We start from the raw sequence: 16,923 nt of genomic DNA, 5'->3' as shown, positions 1-16,923 counted from the left end.
GCACGGTGACCACCCAGGCTATGATCTGGTCACTTGGCACATGTGCTACACTGGGCAGGCTGGGAAGGGAACACAGGACATTCTAGCACATGTTTGCAAAATTCTGGGAATCTGGTTATTTTAAAAGGAGATGCCAGGTCTGTGTAATCCAGCACTTGGGAAGCAGGAGGATCATCAGGAGTTAAAGGGGCTGGAGAAATGACTCAGCAGTTAAGAGCACTGGCTGCTTGCTGGGCAAGAGTAGTGCACGCCTTAAATCCCAGCACTGGAGGAAGAGGCAGCGGATCTCTGAGTTCCAGGACAGCCAGGGCTACACAGAGAAACCCTGTGCCGAAAAACCAACAAAATAAAACAGAGGCCAGTAAATCTCTATGATCACTACGACTGGAGGCCAGCCTGGGCTACAGAGTGAGTTCTAGGGCCAGCCAGGGCTACACAGAGAAACACTGTCTCAAAAGAAAGGGAGGGAAATAAAGAAGGAAGGAAGGAAGGAGGGGGAGGGAGAAAGAAACAATTAAAAATAAATAACAGAAAGCCCACAGAATACCGCCTCACTCAGTATTCCACCATTTCAGCAGACTCGGTTTGGGAAGCTGACACTGACTCTGGCTCAGCCCGCTGCCAGAAAAGGTTCAGATCAACCAAAGACGCACGTGGAGCTAAGAGCAACCTCGTGGACAGCCAGATACCCTGGGTGAAGCTCCCACGCACGGGCTCAGCCAGGCACCATGCCGAACAGCTCAGTAAAAGCCCTTCCTTCCTGTCACCTCAGCTGCTGTGATGGTGACAGCAGCACAGAGCAAGAGAGGGTTCTTCTGTGTCAAGTCTTGCCAACAGCCATCTCAGAGTGAGGGCCGAAAGGCAGGCCACAGGCGTCAGGCCTCACTCCCTTGCTCACTTTGAGTTTCTCTCCTTGCACCGCGTGGGTCCCCAGGTGGGAACTCGGGTGACTTGGCCCGCAGAGCCACTGTGCTGGCCCTGGCTCTCTGATTCATAGAAAAAGCGAACAAAGGCAAAGCTTCGCTGTGAACTCCACCCCGCCACCTTTTATTCAGTGGGTTCCGGGGCCCCTGAGGCTTCACCCTCTTCCGTCTCAAATGGCAAATGCCCAGCACAAGAGTCACATGTCATTAGCAAAAGCAGCTGTAAGTATAATCCGGTGGCCTTCTGGAGAGCCTGCTACTCCCCCCTACCCCACCTCCCGGCAGCACTTGAGGGGTGCATCTTAGAGGAGGAGGTGGGCCTACCTGACTCAGCAGCACACAGAGGAGGCCGATGTGTACATTTTCTGTGGACAGTGACCGGCTGACAAGGGGCTCGGCAGTAAAGCCTCCGACAAGGCACCTGGGGGTAAACAGAACATTTTGTACAGAATCTACTTCAAAAATTGCTCAGATGAAACCATCCCCATGCCTCCTAGGGGAAGTCATGCATAACGGGCTATCTGACAATTCCACAGGCTTTGCGTTCCTCATGCACAGCGACACCCTGCTTCTAGGAAAGGTATTGAACTGGCAGATGGCCTTCTGGACAAGAACACTTGACATCTCTGTGCTTGCCACCGAGTCCCGAGTCCCGCGGATCACCTTTTAAGCCTTTCCAAAACCCTGAGCTGCTCAGAGCACCAAGTCTTCAGCCACCAGGGGCTACAACACTACAAGTTGACTGACTGAGTTGCCTCTTCCCTCCCTAGGGTGGACCACAGTCTCCCAGATGCGGGCAGTTCAAAGAGGGAGGGGCAGTTAGAAGGTAACTTTTAAAATGGCCACATGACAACAACAGGGTTCAAAGTTCTAAATTCCAAACCTAACTTGAAGTCAGGTTTTGTTCCTCAGTCGGGAGGCCAAGTGCCTGCTGGCACTGGCCCAGGGTTATTTTGGGCAGGGGTGGGGTTTAGAGCTCTTGTCACAGTACCACCATTCCAGAGGGATGACATGAGGTTTGGGGAGCCTGGTTATGATTCTGGCGATCAGAACTGAAGGGCAATGACAGTTTTTTTTGTCATACAAAGTCTCACTATGTAGCCTAGGTTGACCTAGAATTCACTGTACAGACCAAGCTGGTTTCAAACTCACCTCCTGCCCCAGGCCCCATAGGAGAATAAAAGCCCAGTGGCTAAGAAGCCTCAGAAGCTACTCTAGAAGAGACAGGAGAGGCTTCATTGAGTTTGTCCATGGCCGAGCACCTGGCTGCTTGCCTGGTGGTCAGCTTCATCAACACACAGGTCAGCATGGAACCGGGCTTAGTCATCGGGCAAACTGTCCAACAGAGCCGACATGAGGAGCTTGGCCTTTCCTGGCCACATCGGGCTGCTTCGTTCACAGATCCTGCAACCCCACTGCATCTGTTGCTAGCACCTGTTGGTCGTTACTATGGCATCTGGTATGGAGGATGGGCATGCGGTCCACAGCCGCACACGAGGAAGTTTAAATGAGAGTCACCCCACAAGTGATGGCGCACGCCTATCACCTCAGCACTCGGGTTACTAAGGCAGGAGGATTTTGAGTTTCAGGTCTGTCTGAGCTATAGAGAAGAGCAAAAGAAAAAAAAAAAAAACAACCAAAAACCCAGCCGAGAGGGCAAGAGTTATGGCTCAGCTGGCACAGGATACACATGCTTGCCTGGCATGCCTGAAGCCCTGGGTTTGAGTCCCAACACTGTGTAAAACTGGGCATAGCGGCACATGCTTTAATCCCAGCATTTGGGAAGTAGAGGCTGGTAGATTCTTTGTGACTTCAACGGCAGCCTGGTCTACATTGCAAATTCCAGGCCAGCCGGATTAATATCGAAATCCTGCCTCAAAAATAGACAGACAGGCAGACAGACAGACAGAGGCTAGGGATATGTCTTAGCCATTAAGAACCCTTGCTGCTTTTCCAAAAATCCTGAGTTCAGTTCCAACACTCACAACAGTGGCTCTCAGCCACCTATCACTCCAGCTCCAGAGGAATGCTACATCTACCTAAGAGTGTCCAAACATACACACAGATGTATGCAAACATGCATGCATGAATGCACACACACACACATACTTGCACACATGGGTGTGCATACATACGCACGCACACACAAAAAGCCAGGAGTAGCGGCATATGTCTTTAATCCTTGAGGTTTGGGAAGAGGGGAGAGGCAGGTAAAACTCTGAGTTTGAGACCAGTTTGATCTACAAAAATGGATTCTGGTTAGTCAGGATAAACAGTGAAACTTTTTCTCCAAACAAACAAACAAAAATAATAAATAAAAATAAATCTTTAAAAAATAAAAAAAGCACGCTTTTTTCCTCTCTTCTCTTGCTCCTTATTCTTCCCCTTAGTTCCTTCTCTCCCCGTTCCCCTCCCCCTCCCCTCCACATGCTCATGGTCAGCCTTTACTCCCCTTCTCTTCTACTCTTCTTCTCTCATTAAACCTTTCCACATGGAAAAAAAATTTTTAAATTAAAAATTAAAAAGAGAATAAGAAAAACAGCCTAGTGGTGGTGGTAGTGGCCCCCGCCTTGAATCGCAGCACTCGAGAGGCAGAAGCAGGTACGGCTCTGAGTTCCGGGCCAATCCGGAACTCAGATATATAAGAGGTCCAAGAGAGCCAGCCTTACACAGAGAAACCTGTCTCAAAAAAACCAAATCAAACCAAAGAAATCAACCAACCAACTGAACAAACAATCAAAACCCAGAGAAGTTGGGCATGGTGACAACTTTTAATCCCCAAACAAAAACTAAAACCCGAACATAGAGAAGGGGAGAGAAAAGGGAGGGAGGAGGGAGAGGTAGCCAGCCCTCTTCTCTTAAAAGGTGAGCAAAACATCACTGAACAATTAGAAAGCTAGCATATGGTGGACAGATTAGATAGTCTTTTTAAGAACTTACCTGGGGGGGTTGGGGATTTAGCTCAATGGTAGAGCGCTTGCCTACCAAGCGCAAGGCCCTGGGTTCAGTCCCCAGCTCCAAAAAAAAAGAAAAAAAAAAAAAACTTACCTGGGGTGGGGGTAAGGGTGCACGTGTGCTTGTGTGTGTGGAAGCCAGAGGCCCACCTTGGATGTCACATCTATGGAGCTATTTGCTTTGTTTCCTGAATTAGTTTTTCTCACAGAGCCTGAAGCTCATTGATGAAGCTGGCTGGTGAGGAATCTCCCCTTCTCCAGTGCCAGGATTGTAGGCATATACCACACACCCACATCTTCTGGAGTTCTGAGGACTAAGCTCCGTCCTCACACTTGCTGGACAAGCATTGTCCTGACTGAGCTCCTCCCCGGCAGTGGCAACAGCTCTATTATCCGGCAGCACCATTCCTAAGCACCCTAGAACGTGTGGGCATTTGAAGGCAAGGACTTGGGAAAGATAAACAAAAATTGGGCCTCTGTGGTGGGTCAATGGGACATAAATCTCTGAGACTGGAGCACAAAGAAGCAGTGGAAACATCAGCAAAGCCACATGAGCACAAGGTGAAGGTGCCCCCCTCTGAAACCACCTTCACCTCGAGTTCTGAGCTCCAGAACTTGAGCGCCTTACTTCCGGTTGTTTCAGCAGGCCCACCTGTTGCACAGTGTCACAGTGGCCTTGGAGGATGGTCACTGTAAAGGTTTTGCAGGAGAAAACCCATGCTCTGCCTGTGTATGATGACATCCTCTCTCTGGCGCTTTGATTGCTTGAGATACTTGGGCATAAAGGGGACAGAATGTCTGTGCTTACTTTTCCATGAGTCAGCAGCAGTGACAGTAGGAAATACAGATATGGGAAATGAAGTAAAGAGGCCAATAATCAGCGAAGGGAGGAGAACGAGGGCTCATCTCCATCAAAGTACAGGATGCTGGGTACAGACAGGCCCCTTGAAGAGCAGCATGGCCCACTGTGAAGCTGCTCTCAGGGACTCACCAGTCCACAACCCCACGTCTAGAGCTGTAGAGTAAGGACGGAGGCAAAGCCCACCTCTCCTGCCCAGTGAGACCTGAGTTAAGATGTAGCACCTGCAAGGACAGCTGGCAGGCAACCCCGGAGCCCCACCCTCAGGGCCAGCTGGGGGCGGGGCCTTGGAGGGCCAGCCGCGACTGCGCATTCACTTGAAGGCCTGGCAGCCCCAGGTGCCTGTTACTCATCACTTTCCCCAGAGCTTCTGGTAATATTCCTCCGCCTCCCAGGGAGTCGCTGGTCCCTTGGGATCTGAAAGTGGCCCGGCCGAACCTCCATCCACAGGTTACCCCAGCCATCACTCAGACCTTGCACTAGCCAACCATAGCCCCTTCCCAGAACGCCACGCCCCTTGCGGACACATGCACCTTCCTTTTCTCACTTTTCCCCCAAATTCCAGATTCCGTCTACCTCCTGGTCTTACTTCCCTTTGACTCTTAAGCCGTGTGGCATCCCTATCCCCTTCTGACACCTCTAGATCTTCCTGTCCACCAGGGACCCGACCTTGGTAGTTCTGCTAATAATTCCAAATCTGGAGCTCTCCTAAGGGTGACCCTTGGAGGACCCTCAAAACTGCCCTGGGAAGCCAGGATGCAACCCATCTATCACCAAAGGTGGGGGAAGGGTCCGAGTCACAGAGCCAGGACCACAGAGCCACAACCAAACCCAGGGGACCTTCCTTGCAGCCAGTGAGTGCTCTAAACGAACTGTGGCTCCAAAATCCCAAATGGGCCAACCAGTAGGACACAGGGCCAATCTTCACCTCCTAGCTCCAGCAAGGCCCTGTTTTGTTTTTTAAGGAAAAGGGTTCTAGGTTTGGGAAGAGCCCCAAACCTAAACGCACTTTCCTTTCCAGTGACTCAGAGAAGCTCCTGGCACACGGTAGTCCGGGCCCCTGGTCTGAACCTTAAGCAGTGTGGAGCAGTGAACTGCTCTGTTGCAGATGCCTCAAAAGAGGCTTGGAAGATAAAGCTTCCCTTAGAGCTAGGAGATAGGCCTGGCTGACCTGGCGACTTTCTATGTAGACCAAGATGGCCTCAAACTCAGAGGTCTGCCTGTCTGCCTTTGCTCAGACTCCCAAGTCCTGGGATTAACAGCATGATCACCACATCTGTTTGTTTGCTTGTTTGGTTTTTTTTTTTAAATAACCCTTTGATGCCCAGGCTGTTCTAAAATTCCCTAGGCAGCTAAGTATGAAGCTGAACTTCTGACCCTCCGAAGGGTTGGGATTTTGGCATGAAACAGTACGCCCCGTTTATGCAATGCTGGAGATGGATTCCAGAGTGCCCCACACAGGCTAGGCAAGAACTCTAACCCAGCCACATCCCCAGTCCTTTAAACAAGCATTTTTCCTTATTCACTTATTTGTTTTTTTGAAGACAGGGTCTCTCTGGGTAGCCTTAGCTGGCCTGGAACTCACTGCCTCTGCCTCCCGAGTGCTGGGATTAAAGGCAAGTGACACCATTGCCCAGGTCTAACAAGCCTTTTAGAATGTTTACCATGGTCTGGCCATCCTAGATGCGACTGCTCCCTGAACATCAGCCCAGCTCCCCAGGAGGTCAGCACTCATCCCACTTCCCATAACAGACTAAAATCTGAGCTCATCTTTGAACTAGAAAAGGAAACCCCTCACTTTCCTGAAGGCTCCTTCCAGAGCACTCTCGTGTCTAAGAGCACTGCTCAGAGTGGCTGCAGTCTCTGTACCCAACACCTAGGTCAAATTTCCAGCTGCCACATTCCAAGCAATACTTGGGTCAAATGAGAATCAACTCCAACTGCCACAGCCCAGGGAGTTGGTATCACCCAGCATTCTGGCTTCAAGGATGGGAGATGTCCCTTCTCTGTGTCTTCAAAAGAGGTCTGTCTCCAAATGCTCTTGACTTTCTGATTCTTTCCATGGAGATACCAGAGTGGCCCAGTACCCTCGTGGTTAAGGGGTAAGGCATGGCTAGGCAGGGAAATTAAGAACCACTTCCGAGCCTGTGAAAATTGTACACCCAAATCCCTGGGTTCACACAGCAGATCCTAAGGATTCTCTTTTTCCCCCCGCTAACAGAGACATGGTGTTGAGTGACTGCCATCTACATCTGAAGATGGCTGAACCAATCTCCAGTGTGGTCAAGACTTTGATACTTAACGCCTCTTTGATTAAAGCCAAAAAGCTGTTTCAATACATCCTGAGTTTTCTCTTTGTCCCAGTCTCAGAGGAATGTGACAACTTCAGGAAACAGCAACAAACAAAAACCCTGCCATGCCAAGGCATGGCAGACATGCCCTCCCTGCTTTAGAATAGTCTTTTAGAAAGTCTCCATCAGCCCCTCCCCCAGCCCATAAACTGGAACACCAGCTGCAGCAATAGCAGCAGCAAAGATCCACAGAGGCCGGCTGTCTCTGAAGCAAACTCTGCAGCTGTGAAAGCTCTGTCTCCAGCCCAGCTTCACCTCTCAGCTGGGTAACTTGAAGCATGGCTTACTTCTCTTACGCCTTGGTAGCCTCGTTTTTTTGAAAGAGAGACCCAACTGCATCTACTTTGTGGGATTAGATGGGAGGCTTCTAGAAGAGACTGCTTACCCCAGTGCCTGCCACAGAGTTAAGTGTCGTAAGAAGCGCTTTGCTCCAGAGGAAACTAGTAATTACGGAGTCCCTAAAAGTCCCATGTGAGCCATTAGGCACACACTTATCCATCTTATAAGTGTTTATAGATACCTTTAAAAACTACCCTCACAATATTGGGGGGTGTAAGGTGCGTATGGCAGAGCGACAATCCTCCTGGCAAAAGGAGTCATCCCAAGCTCTCGAAGGGCAGTCTCGGCCTCTGAACGTCAGTGGTACCCCTTCTAGGGACGAATGGCTGCAGGCCAACCTAGTATGGACAGTCGGCACCGGGACTGATATTCAACCCCGGCAAGGCGGTCAGCTTTTGTGAGTGAGGAATAAATGCGCATATCTGAGACTCGGAGCCCGAGAGGCCTCGCGCTGGCCTTCCTAGCGACGTGCGGCCTGCTCAAAAGCTAGGGCCGTGGTGGTTCGGGGCGGGCACAGGATGCGGTGATGGAAGGGTAGGCGGCGGGGACCTCTCACCAGGTCCCGGCCGCCCCGCAAAGCTAGACCACCCCTGCTCCAGCGGTGGCACGATAATCCCTGCTCTAGCGGCCCAGCCCCCGGCAGCAGGCAGCAGCCGTCAGAAACTCACCTGCCGTCGCAACCGCGCCGCCTGTCAGTCAAGCGCGCCCACCGCGGCGATGCGCATAGTCTTGTGGCAAAGCCTGCCGCGCCCCGCCTCCTCACCGTCAGAAGTCCAATCGGGAGAGCCTATGCCAGGGACGGGGGCGGTGTCACAGGTCACGGCCTACTAGAGGGCGGTACCAAGCACGCCGGAGGCGTGGCCGTGCGAGTGGTGAGTGCCCAAGCATGCCGGGAGTAGGGGGAGTGGCCGTGCTGCTAGGGTGTCGCCTTGTAGTTCTAAGGCTGTCCTGCTGGCGAAGAGCTTGGTCACTCGATGGGGGCGTGGCCGAGGGTGTGGCCACACGGCGGTACTTGCTCTTTTCCGAGTTCCGAGCGGGCGGCTTCCCTGCTGAGGTTTGGGGTGTGGCCTGGCAAGCCGGAGGCGGGTCTGATTCCAGCTGGCGCTCTGACGACATTTCTGCGCGCCGGAAGAGAGAGAGGTTCCTTGTACCTCGCGTCTGGTAACGCAGCGCCGAGGGTCTTGTTCCGCTATGCGGATCACCGGGAAGACATTCCGTCGGCGCCGCGCTGACTCGGAGTCGGAGGAGGATGAACAAGAATCAGAGGAGGTTCGGTACGTGTTGGGTAGGGTCTTCACAGGCCAGGAAGAGGGAGACAGGCTGACCCCATTTACTGGGAGCCAAGGTTGTTGTCTTTCAGAGGCTCCTAGGGATAACAGCCACGTTTCCCGGGCAGCGCGGCTGGGAGAGGTGCCCCGGGGTAGCATGAGTCTGACTGCCGATGACCCACCGTGTCAGAGACTCGGCAGAGAGATACGTCCTCAGAACGGAGTTTGGCATTTGAGTTTCGCAGACGGTCTCTCAACCTGTGCATCACTTTATCTTTCCCCAGGCTAAAACTGGAAGAAACGCGAGAGGTGCAGAACTTGCGGAAGAGGCCAAATGGGGTGAGGTGGGTGCCACGGGGGTGGTGGCGGCGTCATTAATGACAAAGAAATATTTCCAGCTAGAGTCACAGTCGAAAACCTCTCCTTTGACATAGTCCCTTCTCTTGACATACACTTCCACTGATCGTAGAGGGGATTAAGGTGTTGTTGTTGTTGTTGTTGTTGTTGTTGTTGTTGTTGTTGTTGTAGATTTATTTATTATAGATAAGTAGCCGACAGAATCTTACACTGTGATTTCCAGAATATCAAATGGCTTGGCAGGAGTGTGCGACAGCTGCCTCCTTGCCTCTCAACCCCACTCCCATTCACAGCATGTGGGGCACTGACTTTTTCTTTGGCCTTTATAACTACTTTCCCACTTTTTTTCTCAATAGTGCCCATCCATCAGTGTTCCAGCCTGCAAACCTGATTGTCCCAGTTTGCTTCCTACAACTGTGACCATGACCAAAACCAACTTGTACCCCTCCTGATCATACTCAGCTATTGGGGGAATCATGGAGGGACTGAGGCAGAGACCTGGGGGAACACTGCTTACTGGCTTGTTCATATGCAGCTGTCTTATACAGCACAGGAGCACCTGCCCAGGGGGAGGGGCACTGCTCACAGTGTCCTTCCCACGTCAGTCAGGGAAAAGAAGACCACAGGCTTGCCTACATGACATTGATGGAGGCATTGTCTCAATTGAAGTTTCTTCTTCCCAGATGATTCCAGCTTAACTCAGATTGACAAAAAAGCTAGCCAGCACACTGATTTCCTCCTTGTCTTTGTGTTGTTTCTCTTCCTATGGTTTGGTTTCTTTTGCACAGTGCGGCTGCCCTGCTGGTGGGAGAGAAGGTTCAAGAGGAGACTACTCTGGTGGTGAGTGTTGGCTCCTCTCTGTGGCTGCTTTTCTTAAGGTATAACCGTGGTACCAGAGATAGCTCAGAGTGCTTGTTATGTAAGCATAAGTGTCCATGTTTGGATCCCTGGTATCCTATTAAAACCTAGGCATGGGGGCTGGGGATTTAGCTCAGTGGTAGAGCGCTTACCTAGGAAGCGCAAGGCCCTGGGTTCGGTCCCCAGCTCCGAAAAAAAGAACCAAAAAAAAAAAAAAAAAAAAAAACCTAGGCATGGTGGCACATATCTGTAATCTGAGCACTGGGGAGGCCAAGACAGAATAATGTAGCTGGAAAGGGAAGCTAAGAGACCCTGTCTTGCAGTATAAGTCCAAGGGTTGGGGGAATGGCTCTGTGGCGAAAGTGCTAAAGTTCTTGTTGAGTCGGGCTCACTCATAGCACCTTCATAAAAGCTATACATGAGAGCTTACATCTGTATCCCTACACGGGGTCGGTGGAGTCCGATGTATTTCTAGAGCTGGCTGGCCAGCCAGTCCACCCAAATCAACAGTAGCTCCTTGTCTCTGAAAGCAGAGTGACTGGGGCAGATGCCTGAGTTTGGCCTCTTGCCTCCACGACCACACAAAATACGTACACAGTTGCATATACATACAGAGAAGTCAAAAAACCATGGCAAAAGATTGATGAGAACACACAGTGTTAACCTCTGGCCTGCACATGTGTGCACATACGTGTGCATGTGCACCAGCACACTTGCAGATGATCACACTAACTGAACTACTGCTGTTCTAGATGCATCCTCTAAGGTGTGTGCTTTCTGCAGGATGATCCTTTCCAAATGGCGACAGGTGGCATGGTGGACATGAAGAAACTGAAGGAGCGTGGCAAAGACAAGTAAGTAGAGGAAGTAGGGTACAGACGCCATCTCCTGGGCCTGAATGCGCAGGGACTGGGAGGGACACCTTGCACAGAGCTTAGCACAAGCATGCCAAGGGTACAAACAACCCCCACAAGGGGCTCAGAGCCAAGGGAGAAGAGTTCTTTTGTAAAAGGGCCTTTACTGTATGTACTCACATATGATTGATAGATAGATAGATAGATAGATAGATAGATAGATAGATAGATAGATCTTTTCTTTAAAAGCATGCACTCATCCCCCAAAGTCTCAGCCAATGTTGCCTTCTTGATCACATATGTGTGTAGCAGTTTTTCTCTTTATATACCATCCCAGGTCGTATGTTTTCATGTGTGTTCATTATTTCAAACATGGGGAGAACATAGTTAGAAAATAATACACTGAAAACCCAGTACCCCAGAGATGGAAACAGAAGGATTAGATGTTCAAGGTCAGCCTGGGCTTTACTAGACCCTCTCTGAATAAAATAAACATTATAAGTGTACTTAAGAAACTAGGGCATAGTGAGTAAAGCAGGGGACCCGAGGTGAGATCCTTCATTCTCACATAAAAGCCAAGAGTGGCAGCATGTGTCTGTAACTGCAGCATCAGATGAATGTGAATCGGATGGCAGTGAATCCTGAGGACTTGGTGGCCTAGACATCTAGCCAGAATAATGAACTCTGGGTTACTAAGAGACATCTCAAGAGACAATGGGGAGAAGGTTGGGGATTTAGCTCAGTGGTAGAGCGCTTACCTAGGAAGCGCAAGGCCCTGGGTTCGGTCCCCAGCTCCGAAAAAAAAAAGAACCAAAAAAAAAAAAAAAAAAAAAGAGACAATGGGGAGACTCTAGAAAGGAGGGCACCCTGACACAACCTTTGCACACCCAGGAACTTAACTACTATAAAAGTTTGCAAAAGAAAGCATGCATTTGGTCTGGAGAGATGGCTCAGCAGTTAAGAGCACTGACTGCTCTTCCAGAGGTCCTGAGTTGTAACTTGGCGTCAATGACCATGACCTGCTCCCTACTCTCAGGGTCAGTGAAGAGGAGGATCTGCACCTGGGGACATCTTTTTCTGCAGAGACCAACCGGAGGGATGAGGATGCAGACATGTAGGTACCCGTGAGTCCAGTTGTCTGTAAGTACTGTAACTCAGCCCCAGCCAGACATTCAGACATGTCTGGTCACAGGTGGCCTCTCTCATGTTTTCTTGGCTGTGTCCTCCCTACTTTTCAGGTTTGGGATCTGTAAAAGGTTTCAAAGGTGGTTTTCTGTTTGCATTGATAATTCCTGCCCTCTCTCCTACTTATATCCTCAGCCCTTGCCTTTCTTGATTAGTGATATTTCCTTAAAACACAAGGATTAGTATCATGGATTTATCAATCTTTTTCATCAAGGCCTTTAAAACATGGTACCAGAGTATCCTTACCAGAGTATCCCTTTCTTGAACCTTTCCCAACTAGGAATTCTTCCTCACTTTTCCTTTGTCTTGGTAAATCTGAGTTCACTTTGAGAAGGGGGTGAGGGGAGAGGGAGAAAAACATAATGCCATTTTTCCATATTCAAAGAACCTTTGATATGGTCACTCCAGGAGATCTAGTATCATAATCTCCAATGTACATTGGTGTTTCGAGTTGAAATTTTCAGAACTCAAATGCCTGTAGTTCTACACTAAGGAGACTAAGTTAGGAAGATCTCACATTTGTGATCAACTAGGTGAGACAATTGTGAGACTGTCTCAAGAACTCCCAGATATTTTTATTCTTAGTTTTTCCATGAACTGATAATATTTTCACTGAAGGCAGGTTGTTGACACGCATATTTAATCTCAACACTTGATAGCCACTGGCAGTTGTCTGTGAGTTTGAGACAAGCCTGGTCTACATGAGGAGAAGCTATCTCTGAATTTCCCCCACATTTGTAAAATGGCTAGCATTTTAGAACAATGACCAGTTCTCTTAACTCCTGCCAGCCCTCCTCCTAGTTTCTGGCCCAGCCCCTTCAAATGGTTCTCCCAACCGTTCTTCCCTCAGTTCTCAGTCGCTTAAACAGTCCCTTCCCCAGTTTTCCTAACTCAGCTCAGCTTCTATCTCAACTGTCTCCTCAGAATATCTTCTTCACCAGCTGCCTTCTCTTCTCACTTGCCAGCCCCATCCCCAGCCAGCCTTTTTATATCTTGTTTTGTTCCCAGAAATCCAAGAGGGAGCCAACACTGAAGGTCATAGGGTCTAGCAGTTCTAACACCTAAGAATTCTTAAAGGGGGCTAAAGAGATGGCTCAGTGGTTAAGAGCACTGGCTGCTCTTCCCGAGATCCTGAGTTCAATTCCCAGCAACCACATGGTGGCTCACAACCATCTGTAATAGGATCTGATGCCCTCTTCTGGTGTGTCTGACAGCTACAGTGACAGTGTACTCACATACTTAAAATAAATTCAGTCTTTAAAAAAAAGGAATTCTTAAAGGGACAGTTGACCGGCAACTGGGCATCCTTTAAAGGGGTGAGGCAGGTGCACAAGATAACACACATCGATTGGTGAAATGGGTCAGTGGGTAAAGATGTCTTTTGCCAGCCTCCAGGACTCACACAGTAGAGGGATAGAAGCAACTCCTCTGACTTCACATGTGTTGCGGTACACATGTTCTCACATATTCATAGATGACATAAAATTAAGTGTAAAACGTTTTCATTAAAAATGCTGATTAGCAGTTGCCTTGTTATGGCCATGCTGGCCCCTTAAGCCTGTATACCCCCTCACAGGATGAAGTACATTGAGACGGAGCTGAAGAAGAGGAAGGGGATTGTGGAGCAAGAGGAACAGAAGGCCAAGCCCAAGAATGCTGAGGACTGCCTCTATGAGCTGCCAGAGAATATCCGAGTCTCCTCTGCCAAGAAAACTGAGGAGATGCTGTCCAACCAGATGCTGAGTGGCATCCCTGAGGTGGACCTGGGCATAGAGTAAGTCTCCCAACCCTGGCTGTGCCCCCATGCCTGGGAAGGGCTGACGCTTTTCCAGTTCGTGGTTACACAGACAAGGCACAGAGCTCTTGCCCTAGCATTCCTCACACCCTGGGTTATGGGACATGGCTCAGCAAAATGCTTGTCATGCAAGCACGAGGACTTCAGTTTGACCCCCAGCACCCGTGCCAGAAATGGCAGGTGTATCAGGGCACGTGGGCAGCTGGAGATCAGAGAGCCTCTGGGCTCGTTGTTCAGCCAGCCTAGCCGATTAGTGAGCCTCGAAGAAATCCGCCGTGTGGCTCCTGAGGAACTACACTGAGGTTGTCCTCTGGCCTGCACGTGCACGCAGAAGCACACACATGCTCACAAAAGTTATGGAAATCCTGCTTGGTATCCATGGAAACCTATAGATATGCCCTCTCAGACAAGTTGTCTCCAGGGTTTTCTTGTCACTTGTGGTCCCTGTGGCTGAAGAGACTTAAGGGCATAAGTGTCTCCTTAGCCTCCACAGCCTCTCATTTCTAATGAGATCTCCTGCTCCCCTGTGTAAGAGGCTGGCCCACCCTCCTCTCTGAGGCCTAGAGGGAAACAGAGAGAGACCAGCAGCAGCCTTGCTGAAAGGGAAGTGTTAGGAGTCTTGTGGGTTCTGGTCTCTTTCCAGCCTGGCAAGAACCTTTGCACTTAAGCAGCCTGCTTCGTTTTCATGGGGGAATGATCTCTCTCTCTCTCTCTCTCTCTCTCTCTCTCTCTCTCTCTCTCTCTCTAATTTACTTTTATTTATTTATGTGCATTGGTGCCTGTATGAGGGTATCATCTTAGAGTTACAGACAGTTGTGAGCTGCCATGTGGTTGCTGGGAATTGAAGCTTGATCCTCTGGAAAAGCAGTCAGTGCTCTTAACCGTTGGGCTATCTCACTACCTAACCTCGCCAACCACATGAGGCATGGTTTCTTGTATGTGTGCATTTCTGGGGATTTGAACCAGGGCCTCTCACAGGCTAGGTAAGTTGCTCTGCTACTGAGCTGCATGCCCAACTATAGATTTCCTTCTTAGTTTTGGTTTGTTTTTGCTTTTCAAGACTGGGTTTCTCTGTGTGTACCCTGGCTGTACTGGAACTCACTCTGTAGACCAGGCTGGCCTCTACTCAGAGATCCACCTGCCTCCTCCTCCTTAGTGCAGGGATTGAAGGCGTGTGTTGCCGGGCACCAGTGTTTCCTCTTTATCATGAGAACACACTTGTCCATGAGTGCTCCACAGTGATGATCACAGGATCAGGACAGGCAGGGTGTCTCACACAGTGCTAGCTGACCCTGGGAGGCCAAGGTAAGGGAGAGTGGCATTTGCATTCCAGACCAACAGGGACTGAGGAGAAACCTTGGCTTAAAAACAAAGTGGGCTGGGGATTTAGCTCAATGGTAGAGCGCTTGCCTAGCAAGCGCAAGGCCCTGGGTTCAGTCCCCAGCTCCGGGAAAAAAAAAAAAAAAAAAAAAAGATCCTGAAAAACAAAGTGGAAGGCTGGAGAGATGGCTCAGTGGTTAAGAGCACTCTCCTCTTCCAGAGGTCCTGAGTTCAATTCCCAGGACCCTCATGGTGGCTTATGACAATCTGTAATGGGATCTGATGCCCTCTTCTGGCATGCAGATATGTATGTATGCAGAGCACTCATACATACATAAATAAATAACAAAATAATTTTTAAAAAAAAGAGTCTGGCTATGATGGCACACACCTTAAATCCCTGCACTAGGGAGGAGGAGGCAGGAGGATCTCTGAGTAGAGGCCAGCCTGGTCTACAGAGTCAGTTTAGCCAGGGCTACACAGAAAAACCCTGTCTGAGAAAACCAAAAGGAAAGGAGGAAAGGCATGAAGTAGGCTGGTACACTGTAGAGTGCTGTGCTTGGGACAAGCTTCTCCTGGTGCACTGGGACTGGCCAGCCTCACCAGTCAGTTCCAGAGATGTGATGGCCTTGTATGAGGTGTGGCTCTCTCTCTTCACATAGCGCTAAAATAAAAAACATCATTTCCACGGAGGATGCCAAGGCCCGGCTGCTGGCAGAGCAGCAGAACAAGAAGAAGGACAGCGAGACATCTTTTGTGCCCACCAACATGGCTGTGAACTATGTGCAGCACAACCGCTGTGAGTGCCCTATCTGTCCTTCCCAGGAGCCCCCAGGAGCCCTGACTCCTGCCTCACACACAGTCCGTGTTCTTCCTCTGTTCAGTTTATCATGAGGAGCTTAATGCACCCATCCGAAGAAACAAAGAAGAACCCAAAGCCCGGCCCTTACGAGTGGGTGACACAGAGAAGCCAGAGCCCGAGCGTGAGTACAGCTCTGGACAGTACTCAGGTGGCCCTGGGAGGCAGAATCATGCAGGGCAGGGCAGGGCAAGGCAGGGCTCAGGCCCTGGCAACCAAGGCATCCGACCTAGAACCCTGCTAAGGACATTTCCGTTTCCAAACTGTGGTTCCTCCTTGATAAAATTAAAAGTGTAGAGGCAGCTGGTTGGTTGCTCTGAGGCCCCGAAGCTGGAAGCTGGTAGAGACTGAGTTTGAAAGTTTTGGTAAAGGTGACTCCAGCCAAGTTCTCTCTTGAACAGTAATATCTGCTAGTTCCACCATGACAGGCAACTTCTATTCTCCTCAGGGTCCCCTCCCAACCGCAAGCGTCCTGCTAATGAGAAGGCCACAGACGACTACCACTATGAGAAGTTCAAGAAGATGAACAGGCGCTACTAAGGCAGCGGTAGGGGCTGGATTAACAATTCACGTACACGTGTACACACACACACACACACACACACACACACACGTTCTCTTGCATAGAACCTGCTTATTAGCTCTTGAAGTTGCCCATCAGACAGTGCTTCTGCTCAGCTGCTGGATTTCCGTTTTGGTTTTGGTCGGAGACTGTGGCTCCCATGTATCCTAGGCCTTGAACTCCCTCCTCCCTCCTACTGGGGTTTTAGAGGCCCCACACTCCTGGCTGGCATTTTAAGCACTAACTTTGTAACTTTTGAAAGAAAACAATGTGTCTATGTCTATATTGTTTCCTACCTGGAGCAAACTATCCTTAAGAATATTATTAAATAATTTGTAAATATGTTGCCTTTGTCCTAATGTCTGTCCAGGCGCAGGAAGAACTAGCTATGTTCACTGTGGATCAATACTGTTAATGTAGGGGTGGGGAGAGTGTTAAG

At 49.8% G+C, this 16,923-nt stretch overlaps 2 protein-coding genes and 1 long non-coding RNA gene across 5 annotated transcripts in view; 2 read left to right on the top strand and 1 right to left on the bottom strand.

Annotated features, from left to right (window-relative positions):
• Usp20 (ubiquitin specific peptidase 20) overlaps positions 1-8,160 on the bottom strand; it is a 33,491-nt gene extending 25,331 nt beyond the window's left edge. The window contains 2 exon segments of one of the 3 annotated variants that reach the window (NM_001107827.3): positions 1,248-1,344; positions 8,095-8,160. The gene's annotated coding sequence lies outside the window, so the exon portion shown is untranslated. 3 annotated transcript variants of the gene reach the window in all.
• Positions 248-2,791, top strand: LOC147995413 (uncharacterized). Its single transcript, XR_015684240.1, has 2 exons — positions 248-408; positions 579-2,791. It is a non-coding gene; the product is annotated as an uncharacterized LOC147995413 (long non-coding RNA).
• Positions 8,161-8,562: 402 nt separating the features above from the next.
• Positions 8,563-16,829, top strand: C3h9orf78 (similar to human chromosome 9 open reading frame 78). Its single transcript, NM_001399581.1, is given in 9 exon segments — positions 8,563-8,700; positions 8,979-9,038; positions 9,840-9,891; positions 10,693-10,763; positions 11,800-11,877; positions 13,525-13,722; positions 15,726-15,862; positions 15,948-16,046; positions 16,371-16,829. Coding segments are annotated over 9 exon segments (870 nt in total). The 5' UTR covers positions 8,563-8,617; the 3' UTR covers positions 16,463-16,829.
• Positions 16,830-16,923: the final 94 nt, after the last annotated feature.

This window comes from Rattus norvegicus, chromosome 3 (assembly GCF_021556685.1).
Source record: "Rattus norvegicus strain SHRSP/BbbUtx chromosome 3, alternate assembly SHRSP_T2T, whole genome shotgun sequence".
Lineage (NCBI taxonomy): Eukaryota > Metazoa > Chordata > Mammalia > Rodentia > Muridae > Rattus > Rattus norvegicus.
Note: the sequence above shows the minus strand (reverse complement) of the source record. Positions and strands in the feature narration are given on the sequence as shown.